General features: G+C 44.3%; 1 protein-coding gene across 1 annotated transcript in view; it reads left to right on the forward strand.

Annotated features, from left to right (window-relative positions):
• Positions 1-19,562, forward strand: part of LOC144945967 (tropomyosin-like) — a 31,556-nt gene extending 11,994 nt beyond the window's left edge. The window contains exons 4-8 of the mRNA XM_078874656.1: positions 36-106; positions 1,621-1,696; positions 11,433-11,495; positions 13,759-13,828; positions 15,161-19,562. Of these exons, the coding sequence (XP_078730782.1) occupies positions 36-106; positions 1,621-1,696; positions 11,433-11,495; positions 13,759-13,828; positions 15,161-15,243 (363 nt within the window). The 3' untranslated portion in view covers positions 15,244-19,562. The remainder of the gene's footprint in view (positions 1-35; positions 107-1,620; positions 1,697-11,432; positions 11,496-13,758; positions 13,829-15,160) is intronic.
• Positions 19,563-20,947: the final 1,385 nt, after the last annotated feature.

Consider the following 20,947-nt stretch of genomic DNA (forward strand, 5'->3'; position numbering starts at 1 on the left):
ACCGTTGTGTGTGTGTGTCTGTGTCATCCGCACAGGCAACTAACAAGTTTGTCCACCTGGAGAGTGAAATGGATAAGTTGGACGAGCATGCCAAGCATTCAGAATTGTAAGTTACGATTCATCGTCACTGGATTTTATTCTGGCTTCCCTGATCTTGTTCTGAAGCTGTTTGGAGCAGTTTCAAACAAAACCTCACATCTCCTCTCGATATTTGATTGTTATAATTGTTCACCAACTCACCGGTAAATGAGCTGAAAGAACGATAATTGGCACGTCGTTAAACGCTCGTGTGACAATTACATTTGTGTGCTTGAGTCAGGTGGTGGAGGGAAACTTTAAAGTCCCTCCTTGATCAGATCATTACGTGGCCTAACCCAAAAATGAACTGTGATTCGTAACATTGGCTGGAAAAACCTACGTGTCATTGTAAGTCATGTCTACATGGCTGCCACTGCTTTGATTTTTTTAAATTCTGTGTAATTTGGTCAGAGGCTTGTCAGTATACTGTACATATATAGAGATGTATACAAAACACGTGTGTGTACGCGACACACTGCAGCCTGTGTTAGTGCTGGGCATTAGCGATTGCCTGCCGATTATCGCATGTTGGCGCCAAGTTGCAAAGTGTTCTGGTTAGAACCAGGCATGGTAATGGGGTGTGTGTGGCAGATGCCAAGCGTTAACAGAGTGAATTGGGAGATGGGGTTGAGTGGTAGGGTTCTGGTTATGGTGAGGAATAAGGGATGGTGCCTGGGTGGTAGAGTCTGGTGTTAGGTAATGGTTGTACGGTTGGTTTATTGTTTCGAGCTAGTGTTAGGATCTGGTGAACTGGTTAAAAAATGTAAGCAGGCTTAGACAGGGACACGCTGCTATAAGGGATGGATGGGACAGTGGTCACATAAAAATAGTGGCAACTCAGGAATGGAATTTCACTTTTGGCATTCACGGCGCTCGTGGTGTATGCCTTGCCGCTTGAGAAGGCATTGTCTGCGCTCACCGTGAATCCTCAGTCTAGATCAGGGCTCCCCCACCGGCTGTCCGCAAGGCCGTGGTAAAGTGGTATGCGGAGCTATTGCAGATGCTTTTATGTTGAAAAAAAAAAGCCAATTCTCTCTTATTGTACTAGTCACACAACGAGAAGCATCAGCTACCCAATTAAAACAAGTCAATTAAAAACTTTTGAAGAGTTTGCATGGCTTTTAATTGACATTGGACAGAGCTTTTGAGTGTAGTTTTAATTTTGAAAAATATGTGAGTGGCGCAGGGTGGTCTGCGAAAATGTGTTGAAGGCTGACCATGGCCTGCCGGTCCAGAAAGTTTTGGATCTCACTGGTTTGGTTAGTGGGCACTTAGCAGAGTTTGCCAGGGTGTTGTGACAACCGTGGTCATCATTGTTGCTTTTGGCCGATTATTATTAGTTGTTGATTTTTGCTGTCATTTGTATTTGCTGTATTGTCCTTTTTATAATTTAGCTTTTGTCACTTTGGTGACCCAAGTCGGTCACGTTTGCAAATGACTCATCCTTGTATTTTGAGTCCTCGCCTGGTTTAACAAAACAAACACACACAAACACCCCTGAACTCGTGCTGTGTAGCTAACGCACCGCTCGTTTCTTCTCAGCCGTGCCAAGCAGCTGGAGGAGGAGCTCAGATTAAAGTCTGCACAGCTACAGTCACTGAAGGCGGGCGAAAAGAAGGTGAGATTGGCTTCGGAGTAGCAGCTTGCACCTCTGAAAATTGCTTAAACCACGGGCTCCGTTGGGGCTAATGGGGAATGTAATTCCTGTTTTGCACTGCACAACCAAGCCGTGCCAGGGTTGCGCCGAACTAGCCAGAGCCACCAGCGTACTGATGTCCCGTCTGGTCCTGCTTGGCCCCCGACCTAGATCAAGAGTTCTCGCGAGGATCTTGTTTCTATTTCGGATCAGCACTGCAATCAGTCGGTGGAAAAACCATTAGTGATCGTAAGAACCTTGCGCTGGTTCGGCTCTGATGTGCCAATGGAAAAGGGGTATAAGATGCCATTAAATTCAGTCTGTCCTGGAGTCTCACATTCACTCATAAGTGATTATGGTCTTTAAAGGGCCCAATCCAAAGGCATCAGCCATTCATTTAGTTAATCGTGCATTTACCTTGCGGAAATTTTGCCAATAGTACGTTTATGGTGAATCGCTTAGTTTTTAAATGTTTTGTAGTGGTGCACTGCTTACCGTTGGAGTTCCAAATGTAAATTTCAGTTCCATGATATTGATAGCACATTCGGAATATCAGGGTTAAATGCAGAAGTTGTAAATGTTGAATTGTGTTTACGTGTGCTACCAATTCTGTGTTGTGTGATTTGTCTATTTGGCCTCTTCCCCTGGTGTCTCCTGCTCTTCGTGACTGCCCTTGACCTGCTCTGGCTCCCTGCTCTACTTGGTGCTTCTCTTCACCCTCCTCTGCCTCCTCTTCCCTTCACTGCTTCTACACATGCACCCACGCACGCATTTACCTTGCGGAAATTTACCCATGCACGCACGCACACACACCCGGCACATCATCGCACTGCGTCGTGACGCTCAGACGGACGAGTAAACCTTGCAACCCCTTCGTGCCTGGTGCTAGCGCTTATGCTGCCAAAAACGTGTCTAGCTTTCAGGGTTCATACAGGAGCGCTTCCACATCCTTGAAGATCGTAGCCAAATAGGAAAGTGGTCCGTCTGCTTGGCCTTGCGTGAAAACAAAGCCAGTGATATCCAGAGCCAGTGGTAGAAGTTCCTCGCTCCAATGGTGGGGGTGAGTCTCTCAATAGTTCAACCACTGTTGATATTCTCCGGATAGTGGGACTCATTTTACTGACCCCGGTGGGGGAGAGACGATTGGCCGAGTTGACCCCCACCGCAACCAGCATATGAACTTGTGACTTTCCAATAGCGAGCCGTTCACTTCACCGCTGAGCTACCTGGAAATAAAAATAGTTACATTTAAATAGTTGATTTTTGGGTTAGGCCACAAATGACCTGGTTGATTTTTTAAATGAAACTGACCCAGATCTTCTCTAAAACTGCTTAGTGTGACAAGAAGTAGCTCATTTGAAAATGCCTTTGTCTAATCATAAAAATTACCCTGTCCTAGCCAGCCCGCTTGAGATAAACCTTTGCCCTTGCAAAAAATGGGGAACTGTCAGCGCTGTTTTTTTATGCCACTTCTGGGTATCGGTGGTGACTGTGCTGCCTTTTTTTCCGCTTGCGTCTGTTGCAACAGTGTCTAAAGGTGGGTGTGTGTGTTCAAAGTGCCTTCGGTGTTTGCCTTGGTAGATGTAAGGCCACCCAAAGGTGTGTGAGGAGGGGGTACTAAAGGGGAAACATGTTCCTGGCCGCACACAAAAGGGCCCCCAGAATAGGTCTGTATTTTGTTGCAAAGAATGAGAGCCCATGGTGACATTCAGCCCTGGGCCCCCAACCCTGGACCTCTGGGTGGCCCTGTGTAGATGTGCATTCTCAGTCATCTTAATTGGAGTCCATTGGAAGATACATTGTGTGAGTTTGTAACTGTTTTAAATATAATTAAAATGGAAATAAATACAGGATGACGCAGTTATAGATGCCCCACTGATTTATAACGACTCTCTTGTTCCATAAATGTTGTGAGCAGATCAAACGGGTCATGTTGAAGAGAGTGCTTTCAGAGAGAAGTGTTATAATATTTAATTAGTCTGAGCTCAATTGGGCTTGCACATAGCGTAGCAATCATCACCCCTACTTCCAGACTAATGCCTGCTTGCTGGCCAGGTGCTGATTCACCTTTAGCCACCCAGGAACAGCTGTCATGAGGAGGTCCGCTATGCTGAAAGTCTAAATTTAACTTTGTCTCTGGACATGCTGATGACTCATGAGCATTATATAAAATCAGTATTATTTTTATCATTGGTGGGGGGGGGGGGCTCATAGAGGCTTTGAAATAAAATGTATATCATACTATTAACTAATTTCAAATTATTTGTGACGTATCTATAAATAGATCACCCTGTGTTTTAAAATAAAAACGGTCATCAGCCCATAAAATGTTTTATCGATGGTGAAAAAGAAAAAAAATCCATGGCATTGGCATGCAAAATCAAAATGGTACTCAAAGCATATCGAATTTCTCAACGGATTTTTCCAGGATATATAAAGATTCTGATGTGATATGATTCCAGCACTGAGCACACAATAAAACGACACCAGTGCCAGGCTCACTTGGACAACAGTTTTGTGTGGCCTGATAGAGAAGTATAATTGTGGGATTTGTCGCCCCCCCCCCCTCCTATTAAGTTTCCAATCAGAATCTTTCTTTATCCTGGAGGAATCCTGGAGGATGAGCTATGAAGCTCTTTTTTATCAGATGGCGAGTAGAAGCGGGTCGGCAATTTACAACAATAAACAATACAAAACACTATAGGAGTGAAAAGTAGAGAAACGGTATGCAAGTAACTTAAAATAAATAAATAAACATAGGCAGTAAAACTACACAAAAAGTCCCAGACCACACCACAACCACACAGTCTCTCAATAAAATTGTACATTCAAATGTAACTATCGATACACGGGTAAGGATCAAAGTTACAAATCACATTGGCAAATATGGTTGTATCCAGCACTAATCTGCTTCAGGATATTTTTGAAGGAATATTTACGATGTTAAGAGAGGAAACAAGGTTGTTCCAAAACGTTGGTGCTGAATGACTCGTACACACTCACATTTTATATATTTAATTCAGAAATGTTTCCAAATTAAATGTAAACATAATGAATGCAGTTTGCAGGAGTGGTGGGGCAGTGGTTAGCACATGTTCATTTCCCGGGCAAGGCTAACATCAGTGACAAGTCCTGTTGGGGAGGGTGGCCTTTACTAACCTGTACTGAATTGTATGGTGAAGTATGGTCAAACGATCTCCCTGCCCCCCGTGGAGAGGACTTGACCCACCAGTGGATTGACACAGGCCCCCAAGTTATTATTTAGATTACTGAGTGCTGAGTGAGAAATAAATTAAATGACAGGCCCAAAACCTCCAGAATTCAGCAACAAACAGCACTATCAGCGTTCAATTATGCAAGATTATATAATAAGAGCTTGGGGTAGGAAACAATGAGAAGGGATTCATTTCAACTCATTTTCAGACTCGTTCGGCTGTCAGTGTTCCCATATACAAACATCATATTGCCTGTGTGTGTGTATATACACGTACGGGTCGACAGTCTCAAATGAGTACCTCGTGCGGTGTGTAAACATTGCCACTGTAGAGACAAAGGCGGCCGGCATGGTGCTGGCCACCCACCACCTCGTGTGCTGTTACGGCCTTCATAGGTGCTCGCTAACATCACTTGCCCCAACAGCCCGTTAAGGCTATATGGGGGTTTTTTGTCTTTGTATGCACACATACGCATGCACACCCCTAACGTGTTGCACAGAATACATGGAAAATACAATGTTTTGCCATAAATTCAAGAAATGTAACTGCTTATTTTTGGATGCGTTTCGCAATATTGCGTTTTCTCCGCACCTTGAGTGTGCGAGTGGTGGTTTGTGGTAAATGTCGGCATGTTTTGCAAACTGCTGTTGAATAAACAGATCATTTTTAGTAGAAGCATTGGTATTATTGTGAAGTCGTTTGGCTTTCGTGCTTGCATAGCCAGGGCAGCAGTGCAGTGGTAACACTCAGGCCTCCCAGCAAGGACCTGGGTTTGATTCCCAACTCGGGTGCCTTTCTGTGTGGAGTTTGTATGATCCCCCCCCTGGTCTGCATGGATTTCTTCTGGGTTCTCTGGTTGCTTCCCATAGCTATAAACACATTTAATTTCATTGGCCAAATATTTCATTGCAGTATGTGTGGCTTTCCTGAGGAAATTTGTAATTGTTGTGATTATTGTTATTATAGTACAGTAACACCCCGCTTTACGCCCTCCGGCTTTACGTACTTTATCTATAACGTACTGAACTTATTGATACCCAATCCCGTTTTACGTACTGTGTTCCTTGCCATGACGTACTCGAGATCTATTAACTTAACCATTCAGTCCCAATTTTTTTATGGTCTATGGCGAATAATCAGGCGCCAGATATCGTGCACGTCCGAGCGTTAGCGTCCCTGACTTGTTATCGTCTCTTTCATGTGTATTCTATTCCTATTTTTTCCCCCACATATCGTATTTATGGCAACTATTTTTGATACAACTGTAAACTATTTTTATATGATGAACAATAATGCATATAGTACAATAGACAATGTAACATATCTTAATATATCAATAATGTTCACTTTTCACACTGATGGTTGTACAGTATAGATGCGCAATTGATTACTTAGCATCCTCTGTGTAGGTACTGTACCACATTGCGATCCACCATCCCATACGATTTACGTTCTGGTTTTCAGGAACGTTTCCTTGCGTGTAAACCGGGGTATTCCTGTACTTGGTTGTATGCAAGGTGTTGGTGGGAGCATTATCGTCATGAAATCATGAGAAAACTTCGTCCTTGGTGATAAGGAGGGCATTGTGTCCTGGCATTCAAATGACCTTAAACACATGAGCAATTGTTTCCTACGTGCTTATGGACGTGCTTGAGATTGTCGCCGTGCCAAAGCAGGACACACGAACGCTGGCACCATTGCCATAATACTCAACAATAGCAGCGTAGTTATTTGTTCCTCTGTCATATTTTCCAAAGTCACCGCACACAGGCGGTTGTATTGCCACTCGCACCGCCAACTGTAATGCCACACGCATGTACCAACTGACTAGCCAGCCTAACTGCCAAGGAGACACTGAATGTCGAAACCGGTCCAGAGTTTTGCTTATTTTGAACCAGCGCTGCTGCTAAGGTGCACTCCCAGAAGGCCGTGTGGATAATGGTTGTGTACAATATTTTTTCAATCTATGAGGGGGGGGGAGGCGAATTGTCTGCTTATCTATTTTGTTAGCCATGACATGGGCATCTATCTGTCGTTTTAACTCACAAAATTATACATTTATAGATACTAATATATAATACCCACTAATATATAATAGGATGTAATTCCAGAAAAAAAGTTTGTATTTCAAAGCATGAATACGTCTCCTACCAATCTCACACATTAAATGAGTTAAATATCTCATCTGCAAGATACGGAGCCATCATGGGACCTCCTTTGCCAGTACCAAATTATGATAATAGGTTTTTCCCCTTTTTTCTCTGATAACATATGCATTGTCTTGAAACTGATTGTAAAGCTGTCTCTGGTGTGGACCAATCAGTTTCAAGGACAATGCATATATTATCAGAGTGTGTTTTTTGTTTGCATTCTGACCACAAGCATTGTGGTTAATGCAGACATGATTCCTTGTAAAAAAATTCAGTTTGGTGTTTTAACATCTTAACACCTGTTTTGTTGCCAGAAAAAAGGGGAAAAACCTATTATCATTCAATCTCATGTTGAGAAGAAAGAGGGCCGTTAGCAATAAGTGGGGTGTCGATAAATGGATCACCTCCATTCTGGATATCCATTGAATGGCAACCAAAAGAGGTTATGTTTGTGAGTAATTTGGCCATTCAATTGCTCTGGCTGAAAGTTGGTGAAATGCAGACACTCACCCACTCACTCCTTAACTAAGTCTCTCAACAACCCACTGCCTTCAGATTTTAATTTGGCGCAGTGCGATGTTACATAGTCCATGGTTTGGTGTTGGTAGCTGCCGTCGCACGCAGGAAGAGAGTAACATTTTTTTTCCCTACTTGTGCATTGGGTGTCTACACCTTCTGTGGTTCATGCGGATCTGGTCAAGTGCCGTGGTCCAAGCGAGCTCCGACTCGATGCATTTGTCAACAACACCGTGGCTATAAAAGCAAATCAAATTATATAGATGTCAACTTCCTCGCCTGGTATGTAGGAAGTCGTGGGTTCGAGTCTGACCCTGGCGCCTGTTATGTTTGGAGTTTGCATGTTCTCCCTGTGGTCGAGTGGATTGTTCTCCAGGTGGTGACACTCTGGTTCTCTCCTCCACATTTAGAAACATGCATTTAGAGTATTTGGCTGCTATAAATTTCCACATAAGCCACTTCGTTGAGCAATCATTTGTGACCAGGTCGCTTCTGAAAAAGAGCTATTTAGCTCAATGGGCTTTACTTGGTAAAATAAAAAAATAGTTTAGTTTTTTTTGTTTTCATAGCACATGACGAATATATGTTGTAGTTTTTTTCTCACTTGTCTTTATGCGCCACTGCTAACACAGAATCGCCAACAATGTTATTACATAAACTGTGGTCGAATTGACCAAAGAGAATATAAAAATGCGCTTTGAAAAGCTCTGTTGAGCCTGTTTGTCAGTAAAGTGTGTCCAGTTGGAGCGTCCAAACCATTAATGCAAAACCAGTTGAGAACTTCACGGAGTGACACGCGGTCCAGCCCGGCCGGGTCGCATGATGGCAACTCAATGAGCACCCTGTGTGGCTGTGGTGCCGCCTGTGTTGTGCCTATGAGACTCGGCATTGAAAAGGGAAAGAAATATCCGATTGTCCGTGGACATTTAAACGTATAACCACTTTCGTGTTCTTAGCAAAGGTCTCAGTTTTGGTGACATCACTTACAAATTCTAAACTTGCGAGGAACGTCTGATTACGGGATTTTATAATCGTTACCATGTGTGCCTTGCTGTGTGCGGACGTACGTCAGTTATTTTTGCGTGTTTTGATAAGTTCTTGATTTTCTGCTGTGAAGTATCAATTATAAAGTCAAAGTAATTTCTTGCTTAAATGAGCCTCGAGGCATTGGTGCTCATCTCCAGTTTACAGTCCTGCAGAATCAGTGGTGGAAATTCCACATTCCCATGGTGGGGGCGAGTATCCATAGGACTACCACTGTTGACTTCCACAAAGTGGTACCCATTTAATTAACTCTGGAGGGAAGGATGATGGGCTGAGTCAACCCCCCCCCCCAACCAGGATATGAACTCGCAAGCGTCCGATTGTGAGTGGCTCGCTCTTAGCACTGAGCCACCCAAGGGATCACGGCAAACGTGCCCTCCAGCGTTGTTTCAGTAGCATTGGATGAGGGGTTGTGACCAATGTCACCTTTTTTTTTATCACCACAGCTGTAAGTGCCAATTTGGAGGTAAAAAATGTAACCACTTAAATCCACGAGATTAATATCTTTTTGAGTTTCATAGTACAGTAGAAAATGTAATTTTAGGTTTGGTCCGTGAAAATTAATGTTTCAGGTTTACATTTGAGTGCTTTTGTTTGACTGGTGCAAATTTCTCAATATTGTTAACAAAGTAAATAAGCAGAAAACACGTGACTCTCATATCTGTCCCTCCACATAAAAAATAAAAGTTTCCACACATCCCCATCAGCCACACAGTCTTCTGGGAGCACACAATCTCGGCAGCGATGGTTCAAAACAAACAAAGCTCTTGACCGGTTTTGACATTCAGTGTCTCAGGAGTGTCAGGATCGCTTGGAACAGATGCTGGTGAATTGCCACATTAATAGGCAAAGACAAATATGGCAAAGCTCCCTCCTATAACCTTGACAGGCTGTTGGGGCAAATGCTGTTTGCGAGCACCTATGAAGGCCAGCACACCGCACGAAGGGGTGGGTGTCCAGAACCACGCCTGGCCGCCTTGGTCTCCCTAATAAAGATCTTTACACACTGCACATGTACTAATTTTTAAGGCTGAGTGACCTAGGGAGGCCCAGGACCGGTTCAGATAATTATCACTGGTATTGGCCGTGAGCGGGAATTGTACTCGGATCGCCCGGGTTCATGGCGCAGCGCGTAACTACTGCACCACCACTCCCCAAGGACTCTCTCCGTTAGACATGCATCCCAGCTCGACACAAGACCACACACTCAACACAATAACCGTAACTGTCTTTGCGGAGAAGACTAGAAATACAGTTTGTACAGGCATACCCCGGTTTACGCCTAGGATGCGTTCCTGAAAACCAGAAGGTAAATTGAAAGCATTTTAGGTGTATTGTAACGTGGTAGAGTACCTAAACAGAGGATGCTGAGTAACCCATTGCACATCTATACTGGACAACCATCGGTGTGAAAAGTAAGTTTATTATCAGTGTGAAAAGTAAGTGCATATTCATATATTACTACTATAATAGCCCAGAAATGTCCCACACGTGACGTCACTTCACATGCCACACCCACCCCCTAATTAATAATTAATAATCATGAGCGGGTGGATTTTTACACTCACGCAGAAGGTTGTTCGGAAAGATATTTTTTTTCGCAAAGTCGCTTCAAATATGACGTTTCTTTACAAATTTACAAAAAGTGACGGTCAAAAATTAAGCTACGCAGCACAGTGCTACATCCGTGCATGGCGTCACTGCAAAAGAGCCCCCCCCATTAATTAATATTCATGCCGCGTGGAAATTTCCACTAACGCACACATGCCGCACCCCTCCCCAATAACCATTAGCGGGTGACGTCACTTCACATGGCTCAACCCCCCACATTAATAATCATGAGTGTGACGTCACTCCACATGGTCCCTCCCCCCTCATTAATAATCATGAGCCTGTGACGTCACTCCACATCGAACAGCCCCCCTCATTAATAACGTCTTCCAAATGGACCCCCCCGCCATTAATAATTATTAGCGGGTGACGTCACTCCACATGGGGGGCCGAGGCACCTCCCCCCTCGGCGTCAACTTACAACCCTCATTCCAAAGGCAGAACCCTCACGTCACGCGATCTCCGTAACGCTATTGAGACATAGAAATAAAAAAGGACGTCATGATGAACAAGGGATTATAACCTTTACATGAAATAAGTCTTGTGTCACCGCGGCCTTACAAATTGCACACGAATTTATGCAACGAATATCACGTCGCGGTCTGCTTTTCGCTTGCAAGTTTCAGATTTATTGCAATATACACCCGTCCTTGGACGGGCAAAAAATCTAGTTTGGCTATTATATTACCTTATCTATTATACTATGTATTAGTTCTTTATCACAAACAAATAGTTTACACTTGTATAAAAATAGTATACAAGTTTACACTTGTATAAAAATAGTTACCATAAATACAGTATGTGGGGGAAAAATGTTAATAGGATACACAGTCAGGGACGCTAACGCATGTACTGTATGTTTAACTTTTCTCGCACCGTACGTAGCCAACTGCTAATTGGAGGTCCTTGGGTGCCATCTGGTGCCTGCATGTTCGCCGTGGAACATTAAAGATTAGAGGCTGAATGATAAAGTTCGTAAATCTCGAGTACGTTATGGCTAGATACACAGTACGTAAAACGGGATTGGATATAAATAAGTTGAGTAGGTTATAGCAAAAGTATGTAAAGTGGGAGAGCGTAAATCGGGTTGCTACTGTAATTGCTTGCCAGTCGGTGTTGTGCCGTGAGGTTCTCGTTCGCCGTTTTCAGTGCATTTGGCATTTGCTTGTTTCCCATTGGCAGTACGTGCTGAAAGAGAACAAGTGCGAGGATGAGCTGAAGATGCTGCGCTCAAAGTTGCGAGAGGTGGGTCTGACGTCGCGTGGTTGCCAGGGCTCCTCTAGACCAATAAAATTCACTGTCGGGGGGGTGGGGAAACTGCACTGCCAGCAACTCCCCCTATACTATCACCACACAGGGCAAGGTGACGTGGCCAGGCTGTAGGGCGTTTGTCGTAGAGGTTCAAATCTCGCGGCCACCCTGGTTATTACCACCGGTGTATTGACAATTAAAATACTACACGTCCGCTTCATAGTGGATGTTAAAGATCTCGTGACGTCCGCAAGTGAAAAGTAATACTAATAATGAATGCTCCGGCACTGTACGCGGTTGTTGAGTGGGAGGGCAGACTGGCAAGACAGCTGGTTTGGAGCCCAGCAAGGGAATCCGAAACCCGTGATTTCACAAACGCTCGTGCGGCATGCGTGACCCGTCTTAGTGTCACTCTTAACATTTAAGAGTGCCCACTGTAGCTGCTCGTTCTCCGAGCAGAATGCCACGTTGCCCCCCCCCTAATTCTACCATCCACAGGGCCATTGTGGGGCACTCTTTTGTGTGGTGAGGCTCAGGACAAATGACCGTTTATTGTAAAGTAGTCGCCGTTGTGAAGGCTGCTGCCTGTGGACTGCGTGACTCTTGCAAGTGTGGGGTGGGGAGGGGTGGTGTAGCGGTTAGCGCTCTGTGCTACGCTACGAACCTGATGACCCAAACTCTTTGGTTCTTTCGGTAAAGTCACGTAGGTATAAAATTAAATAAATCACGACGTTTCGGGCGCAACACAAGCGTTCGTCATCAGCTGGGAAAGCATGGTCTGCTGCTGAGGCAGACTGTTTTAAAAGGTTTGAAATGGGTGTAGCCCAAGGGTCATAAAGAAGTGGCCGGGGCTAGTGATTTACGATAGGAAAGCAGCCTCCTCGACTAGGGCACGGAAGTGGCTATGTTTTCTACAGTTACAAGCTAATTTCTCACATTAACATCATGCTAATCTCTCACATTAAAATAGCCACTTCCGTGCCCTCTAATCTCTCACATTAACACCTGACAGAATTGTAAAATACTGGCGCCCCTCATGAAATGCACCCCCCCCCCTCCATAGCGAGAATTTGCAGTTACACGATTCATGTTTTAGGGACATACTTGATGCTTACACTTCATTTGACAGTTACACGCTCAAGAAAAAACTAAAATCGTAATATAAAAATTTTCTAAATTAAATCATTTGCAATCATAGCAGCGCCCAGTGTCACAGGCTGGGTGCAGCCATCGTAGATCTGCAATTGTTTGCACTGCGCACGCTGCTGCAAGCAGCCCATAGAAGCGTTCAAGAAGCCCTGAAGTTATTCCTTATTAAGTAATCTTTGTGAGTAGCAATTTTTTTATCTTAATTATTATTTGTTTTTAAATTCCTTAAGTAATTTTGTAATGTTTCGAATATTTGTTTTATGAAGTATTACATTTACATGTATTTTATCAATCTAGGGCTAAAATAACGAAATAATATTATCCTTAATTTTGCATCTTATAACATGTATGTCTATGGGAAAAAATAGGCTTCATATAGTACGATTCGACTTGTGCACCATTTTTTCAGGAACGCGTGTTGCGCATTATCTGAGGAACGCCGTACTGTAAAGTAGCAGAATTATTGATTACTTGATGTACATTTTCCAATGATAGGTGATGTCAACATTGACACAGGAGCATTCCTTCTTAGAGTCCTTTTGGCTTTGCCACGAGCACGTTGGTTGTCAAGTGGCTCCTGCACTTTGTAAATTAACCAACATTTTTTCTAAAATCTCCACTGAACTTGCCATTAGTGGACGTGCATCCGATGGGCGCGAAAAAACTTTATTTTGCGCAAAAAAAATGTACGTTCTGACAATTGATGAAACAATTAATAGGCGTTAACCTTTCCGGCAAGAATGCAGAAGGTATTAAAATGCTCAAACACCAAATAGACGCCTATCACAAGGCATAGAGTAAGCATTAACCACACATGTTTCTGGCAAAACATGCAACAGACACGCCAAAAGTCGAACAGAGCAAATACAATACTTTGATATTTGCATTGTGTTTGTGCTGTTCAACTTTTGGCGTTCTTTGGTCGAACAGTTTTGAGACCAGGCCATAAAGGAAGGCTGTCTCTGGTGTAGGCCAAATCAGTTTACATTTCAAGGACAATACATACATTATCAAAGCATGTTTGTTCTCTCTCCCGTTCCACCCTGCGTCTCTTTCTTCCATTCCACTCTGCCTCTTCCTTTCCATGATCTCTCTCCCGTGACCGCAGTACGAAAACCGTGCTGATGTCGGGCAGAAGAACGTCACCAAACTGGAGCAGCAGGTGGACTACATGGAAGGTGGGTGGGAGGTTGGATGGGTGGGGGGGGTCAGTGGGTGGCAGGCAGGGGTTGGTGGGTAGGGGTGGGATGCCCGGTGGGCAAGGTGATCTAACTGGTACAGGCACCGCTGCTCCGTCGTGCAGTCTGCAGCCCCATGCATCCTTCCCTCCCTCATTGCCCTTACATTAATTTTATTCGCTTCAAAAAGTATGAACACTTACCTATTGTATGTATGTTGAACTTCTTTCACACTGTATGTAGCCAACAAATCTATTATGCTCATGCATAATATATTTTTGGGTCAGGCCACTTGATGATCTGGTCAGATTTATGTCATAAGACCCTCTAATTGGAAGATCTAGTTTTTGAGGATTGTTGTTCAACTCATCCGCGTGTGAGCTGAAACAATAATAATTGGGGTCTTAAGACATAAATCTGGTTCAGATCACGTCATCACCAGAAAATATATTATGAATCATATTGGTTGCGATAACCTACTTACGGACACCAAACCATGGGCATTATAACATCACACTGTGCCAAATATACATTTTAAGGTGGTGGGGTGGGTGAGTGTGTGAGTAACCACATGAGTATGTGAGTGAGGAGCGGTAGTGTAGCAGTTAGCACGCTGCGCTACAAACCAGACACCCCGCGTTCGATTCCCGCTCATGGTCAACAGCAGTGACAATTATCTGAACTGGTCCTGGGCCTGCCCTAGGTTGACTCGGCCTCAAATGACTACCTGGTACGGTGTGTAAACATCGCCACTAGGGAGACAAAGGTGGCCGCGAGTGGTGCTGGCCACTCACCCCCTTGTGTGCCGTGCTGGCCTTCATAGGTGCTCGCTAACAGCACTTGCCTCAACAGTGTTACAGGCTATACGGAGGATATTTGTCCTGTATGAGTGAGTTGAAGGCTGTCACCCTCTTACAACAGCAGAGATGCTCACAGTGAACGGAGGGCCGGGCGAGTTGGCGTAGTGGGGAGCACAGTTGTTGCATCTTCCAGTCATCTCAGTCAGTTAACCCATGACACCTGGGTCTGTCCTGTGACCGGCCAGCGAACCTTCGACATTTCATGGCCTGGCACAATCGCCGTGGTGACGTCACCGCCACTTAGTGACGAACGGTGGTTGTTGTTGAGTGTATCTCTTAAAACAGCAGTTCACCAACTCTCAGCTGAAGCCAATTGATTGTCTAAACCACTAAGAACTGAATCTCTTATTGTCACTCATTGGCCAAACAATCTTCCAAATTTCTTGCGTGTTTTGTTTTCACCAGGTGAGAACTTGCAAGCCGACGAGTGCGTTGTTGTGCTCACCCACTCCTGCAACTCTTTGTGTTTCAGAGCAACTGATCAAAGCCAAGGAGGAAAACATGGAAATCAACAGAGTCCTCGATCAAACACTCAACGAGCTCAACAGCATCTGAGCTGCATGCGTGCTGTGTGCTTGGTGCGTGCTGCGTGTTTGTGGGTGCGTGCTGCATGCTTGCTGCGTGCTTGCTGTGTGTTTGTGTGCGTGCTGCATTACGCGAGCCCCTGCACGCACTTCAAACACAGCCGCCTCTTCATGCGGCCAGAGGAGGCTTCGGAATTTAAACGCTCTAATTGCGTTAATGTCAAATATGCTTGAAAAAATAAATGTGTGCACCCAAGTGCTGCTGCTACATGCTGCAGGGTGGCAGCGCAGTGGTAACACTCGTGCCTGACAGCAAGAAGGACCTGACGTTGATTATCGACTCGGGCGCGTGGAGTTTGTATTTTCTCCCTCTGTTCTGCATATGGGTTTCATCCAGGTTCTCTGGTGTCTACCCATAGCTAAAAAACCACGCAATCTAACTGACATTGGCCAAACAGCCCATTGCTGAAAAATTATCAACAAATATTTCGACTGGGATTGCACACAGAGCAACATTACCCCTGCTGTTAAAAACGTGGTAGAACCCTGAGACTCGGCGAAGCCTTTCCTGGCTAAACCATGACCATAATAACTCGTAATATGACGTAGGTTTTTTTCGTGGTTGTGCTGTCCAGCTCTCTGCATGAGGGTTGAATTAGTCAGTTTTCCCAAGCGCGATGTGTAGAATTGCAGCGTGTTTTCTTGAGGCCCCCCCCCGGCCTAATGGCATTGTGGAAAATTACCCATGATGCCCTCTGGCCTCTGTGCGTGTTGCTCGACACGATCACCTTGCATCGTACAGTAAAGCAACATGATTGTACGTCAATGAACGCGTTATTTAGGTGTCACTTGATGTACGATCATTTTGATTCGATCACTCCCCTGAAGTCTCATGCAGTCGTTTTTTAAACAATTCCGAAGCCTCCTCTCATCGTTTCGTGAACGGGGAAATCATCGTCAGTAAAGTGGCAGGGACCAATGCTCTAAAGTCATATTTCCCTTCGTCTATGCATCGGATGTTTGTAATTTTTTTTGAGTTTACGTTTAAAAATACATGCCTGAAATATAGTGCCATTACAAGAGATCTTGGTAGGATTTCGTAAATTTCTTCTTTCCCTGGACCTTGTTTTAATAACCACAGCACCCTGCCGTGCTATGTGTTTTTTCATAGCGTGCACAGTGTCACGTTTTGTTGGCTCGTAGATTCCTTGACATATTTAGAAATGTCTCAATACTATATTTGCGCAGAGGTGTATCGTGCATTGCATCCCTAACCGCTGTGTACTGTGTTTAATTGCCATCTGATATTGATTAAAGATTGTATGCCAAAATAATGTTTTTAATGCCAGCGAAACGAGAGTTTCGTTTCCCAAACAAGGCTCAATCCCTGCATTGTGCAACATTTCCACAGTTTCACTCTCGACAGTTTGCATTTGTTAAGGCTGCAGTTTAGTGCAAAACAACCAAAGTAAATTATACTGCAAGGTGCTCTATTGGTGTCTGCATGACGCTGCACCCCGTTACACAAACACGACACGTGCTGCGTCTCGGTGCATCGGTCTTGAGTTGTGCATTTTCTCCAATTCCATTTGATTCAGTGTTTGGCACATTTAATCGTCTGAGCCAGAGCAGAGATTGGTATCACCTACGCTAGCAACACCTCAGCAATGTGTGTATATGGCCCATAAGAGTGAATCACTTGGGAGCCACTCATTTTAATCTGTTTCTACCAGATATTTTTTTAACTCCGAAATTATGCCCGTTTTTTTTATGACATACTTTACAAATGCACTGCGTTGCGTGCTAAAATAAATGCGTGACCTAAGCAGCTATTGCAACATCAATCCCCTGTGAGCGATTCACTTTGATTACCTTTCCAAAACAGCGTGGTTATCGCGTCGCCTTAAACGCGCAGTGTACACGCCCGCTGAGACGCATCGGCTGTTGTGGGTAACTTCAGTCGGGCAGCGGTGATTTTCGCTGAAATGCTTTCCCAACAGAAAAGCTGAAAAATTCCCAGCTCTGGTTCTTGTGGTGTCTCCGTTTAATTCTGTGCTGTAAGGTGTTCTTTTCTGTCGTGCGATCGCTTGCAACGTGCAAATTGGAAAGTGGCGAATTTAAATCTGGTAACTTGACGTTCTGCCAATAACCTTTAAAAACACCCTCGTTTGTTTCTGGAATGCCATATACTGTAATTTTACCATGTTCAGACCGGATCTGCCTGATGTAAAATTTCTGCATCGCATCAAAAACCTGTAAGAAGTTTGAATTGTATATAAGGTACTGTGTATGGAACAATGATGAAATCCCTAAAGTTTGCAAGCAGAGGTTTTGTTAAAGACGATGCTTATTGGAACGGGTAATGGAAAGGAATCAAATTATATTTAAGTGCCTTATGCGTTTATTTTCAAATTTTTCTTTGTCTTGAGAATCAAAAACTCGTCTTTGTATTAGGTGCAAAACAATTAAATCTGTCTACATCACTTCTCTTCATGAAATGTTAGTGTCCATATTCTTGGATTTGATACCCACCCTGCCATTGTTGAGTTTTACTACTTTGTGGCGAACTGACCGAGTTGCCTCGGCGAGCTTTGCGTGCATTTTGAAGCCGCTGATTGTGGGTCATTAATGGCTAGATTCTTATACACGGCTGTGGCTCAGCCCTCGCTCAGGTTGGGCTTGGGCTCGATTCCCTCTTGCTGACAAACACGCATGAGTGGACCAGCCGTGGCCTGGCTCAGGCTCAGCTCATGGAAATGCTGGGCATGGCTGGTACCTTGCACAGAGGTCACGTTAAGCACAGCTTCGAGCCATGACTCGCTTGAGCTAAGCCTGTCAAGCCCGAGAGAAAGGCCAAGCACACGTGTTGCAGTTGAATGTGCCAACAGCCGACACGCATCGGAGCCACCTTGTTGGTCGTCGGCAATAAGTGTTATTTATAACGCGAACAAAGCAGAGGGGGCGACGACATTGAAATAGTTGCTAGCGTTATTCGTGGCTTTCTATGCAAGTGCCTGCCATTTTAGGCACCCAAATCAAAACAGCTCCACCAATGTTCCCAGTTGCAAGTGAAATGAGATCGCAATTACCCCAATGTCGCCAGATAACTCTTTGCATGTCTAATAATCGCCACCATTCTGAGTGCAGCATTGGGTTCGGAGCATAGGGATATCGGCGGCACAAGCCCCGAGGTGTAATGCACATTCATATAAAGCAGTTGTACTGTGACGGTCAATATATACACAACGGATGCAATATGAAGCCCGTTAAGGCCAACTTGTTTTTAATTTGTAAGGTTGCTCAAAGTACAGTAAACAAAATTGGCATTGTCAATATAACCGTCAACAAATAAAGCATGTAATGATTCGTCTCTTAATCAACTCTCGTGAACGTTCATTGAACCGTGCCTGTAGGAATCGATCACAATTCCACTTTAATGCAAGTAAGCAAATAGAATGCAAGTCAACGCAAAATAATACAAATCATTCTCGAGTAATTTGTAATCGCAAGGGAGTGATCTATCATTACACGCAGCGATGAGTATCATCAGCCATAAACATTTCACTGCTGGATGAAGGCCCCGCGCAAGCCGCTGCCACTTCTCGCGATCCAGCGATGCATCGATCCATCCAGCACCTGCACACGAGCTGATTTCATCACTCCAGTCACGAGCGAAGTACTTTAAATCACTTGTACTGGTCGTGCTGAATGTTTCACAAATCAACCAATGACTGCCACTGAAATTTCTCAATTGGGATAACAATTGAGCAATTTGACAGACATACATGCAGGCCAGGTGCCAAGTCACCTGCGCACAGGGACAACAGCCAGTGCTGGCAAAACAATCATTTAAAACAACGTCAACTTCATTTAGTTTAAAGTTGAGTGCGCTTGGCGTCCCAGAGCGTTGGGAATTATTGTGTTGTGTTTTTCTCTGCGGGGTGTTTTTTTTTCTCAGGCGTTGGGTGTTTTGTTTCATGGTAACAACACAGACGAACCAGCGGACCTGTCTGTGAACGCGCTTTCACGTTGCGCGCCCGAAATCAGCGTTCGGATGAGGTTCTCGCCTGAATGTAAAACTGCTGCTTGAAACGTGACATTGCCAGGAATGATTCGAGAACGATCGACCGTTTGAGATGGACGTAGATCATGCAGCTGAATGCTTGCACCGTTATTTGCTTGCAACTGGATTGATCGCTACCTCCTGATTACTCACGAATCCAGAGAAATCTCCTGAAGCCAGCGACCATCGGCCCTTGTCTTGTGCTCGGCTTTTTATCGTGTCCCGTGTTTGGGGGAGGGGGTGCCATATGTAATGTTTCGTATTCTAAATAAAAAAAGATAAAAGATCGTCGTGTTAAACGCATTACAAGTTAGCGTGTGCCACTTTACGCCTTCGTACATGGTGGATATCTAGCCCTGGGTTGCATGCAACTGGCCGCTGAAACGTGCACGTCTTACAGCAGGGACGGACTCCACTTTCAAACATCGATCTGGCCAGGGATTGGTAGTGACGCATTTCATCAGGTACTGCACGTTTTGTGAACGATTAAACATTATTTGATACTGCTGCGTTGGCAGTGGGGCACAAATAACAAAACGCGAGGCTTGTCGATAACGCTACCTTTGAGGAACATATAAAAGGTGACATTTCAGGCAAGAGCGCATGGATGTGCGATAAAGGGCCATGCTCAAAATGTTGCCCATTATATATTAGTGAACTGATTGTTGTCATGTGGGTGGGGGGAGGATTTAGCCACAGAAGAGACCTGTGTTGTAAAAGGTGAGGCCAGATACTTTTTAACCACGCTTGTTGCATAACTAGTTGGTCAGCTGTGGATAAAGGAGTTGCAGGTGATTCGGTTGCACGGCACTTGGTTAGGTGCCGACCTATCCGCCATGGAAACTTTCTTTCCCCACCACCCCATGTGTCCTCACCACACGCCGTGTCCTCTTCTGATGGTGCAAGCTTGAATTGTGTATTAACCATAAACACGAACCGTTTGCTTTACAGTAGACGTTAAAATATCCTGATTAGCACGATTGACTACGGTGCAAAAGACGTTCAATAAACATACAAAAATAGGCCATGTGTATGCTGGCCATCAGTTCTGGACTCTGAATTGCTCTAAGAATGGCACGGATACCAAATATACAAATTCGATGTATCAGTAACATGTTAAGACCATGTATTAATGGCGAATAACTATGTTCGGTGTTGGGCCTCCACTTGGCTGGGTCATTGGAATTGATTCTAAAACGACTGTTGAATCTTGACTTAAAGCTTTAAAATGCTTGTCGCGACTTTGATTTGTTATTTTTTCTATCTACGTGGCTTTACCGAAAGACCCAAAGAATATCCTGTTGAGTTGTGTAACAAGTAAACCAGTAAAAACAAAGTTTTTCACTATAAATCCTTTATATGCGTGGCGGCTGGAGTCTTCTCGTCCTCTGGTATGAGATGGCTGCCACCTATGGGTCAGATGATTGTCTGCCAGTATTAAGCAATTGGTAATTAAATATTTAATTTGTTTTCCCTAAACAGTGTCAAATTTTGGGAATTTTTTTTCACGAACATTGTCACGCACAACGAGTCTGTGTGGAAAATGTCAGCTCGATTGGGTCACGGGAAGTGGGTTCAAAAACGACCGAAAGATTTGCAGTCGTAAGCAAGCAAGCACGCAAGCAAGCAAGCACGCAAGCAAGCACGCAAGCAAGCACGCAAGCAAGCAAGC

The sequence above is a fragment of the Lampetra fluviatilis genome, chromosome 39 (assembly GCF_964198595.1).
Source record: "Lampetra fluviatilis chromosome 39, kcLamFluv1.1, whole genome shotgun sequence".
Taxonomy (NCBI): domain Eukaryota; kingdom Metazoa; phylum Chordata; class Hyperoartia; order Petromyzontiformes; family Petromyzontidae; genus Lampetra; species Lampetra fluviatilis.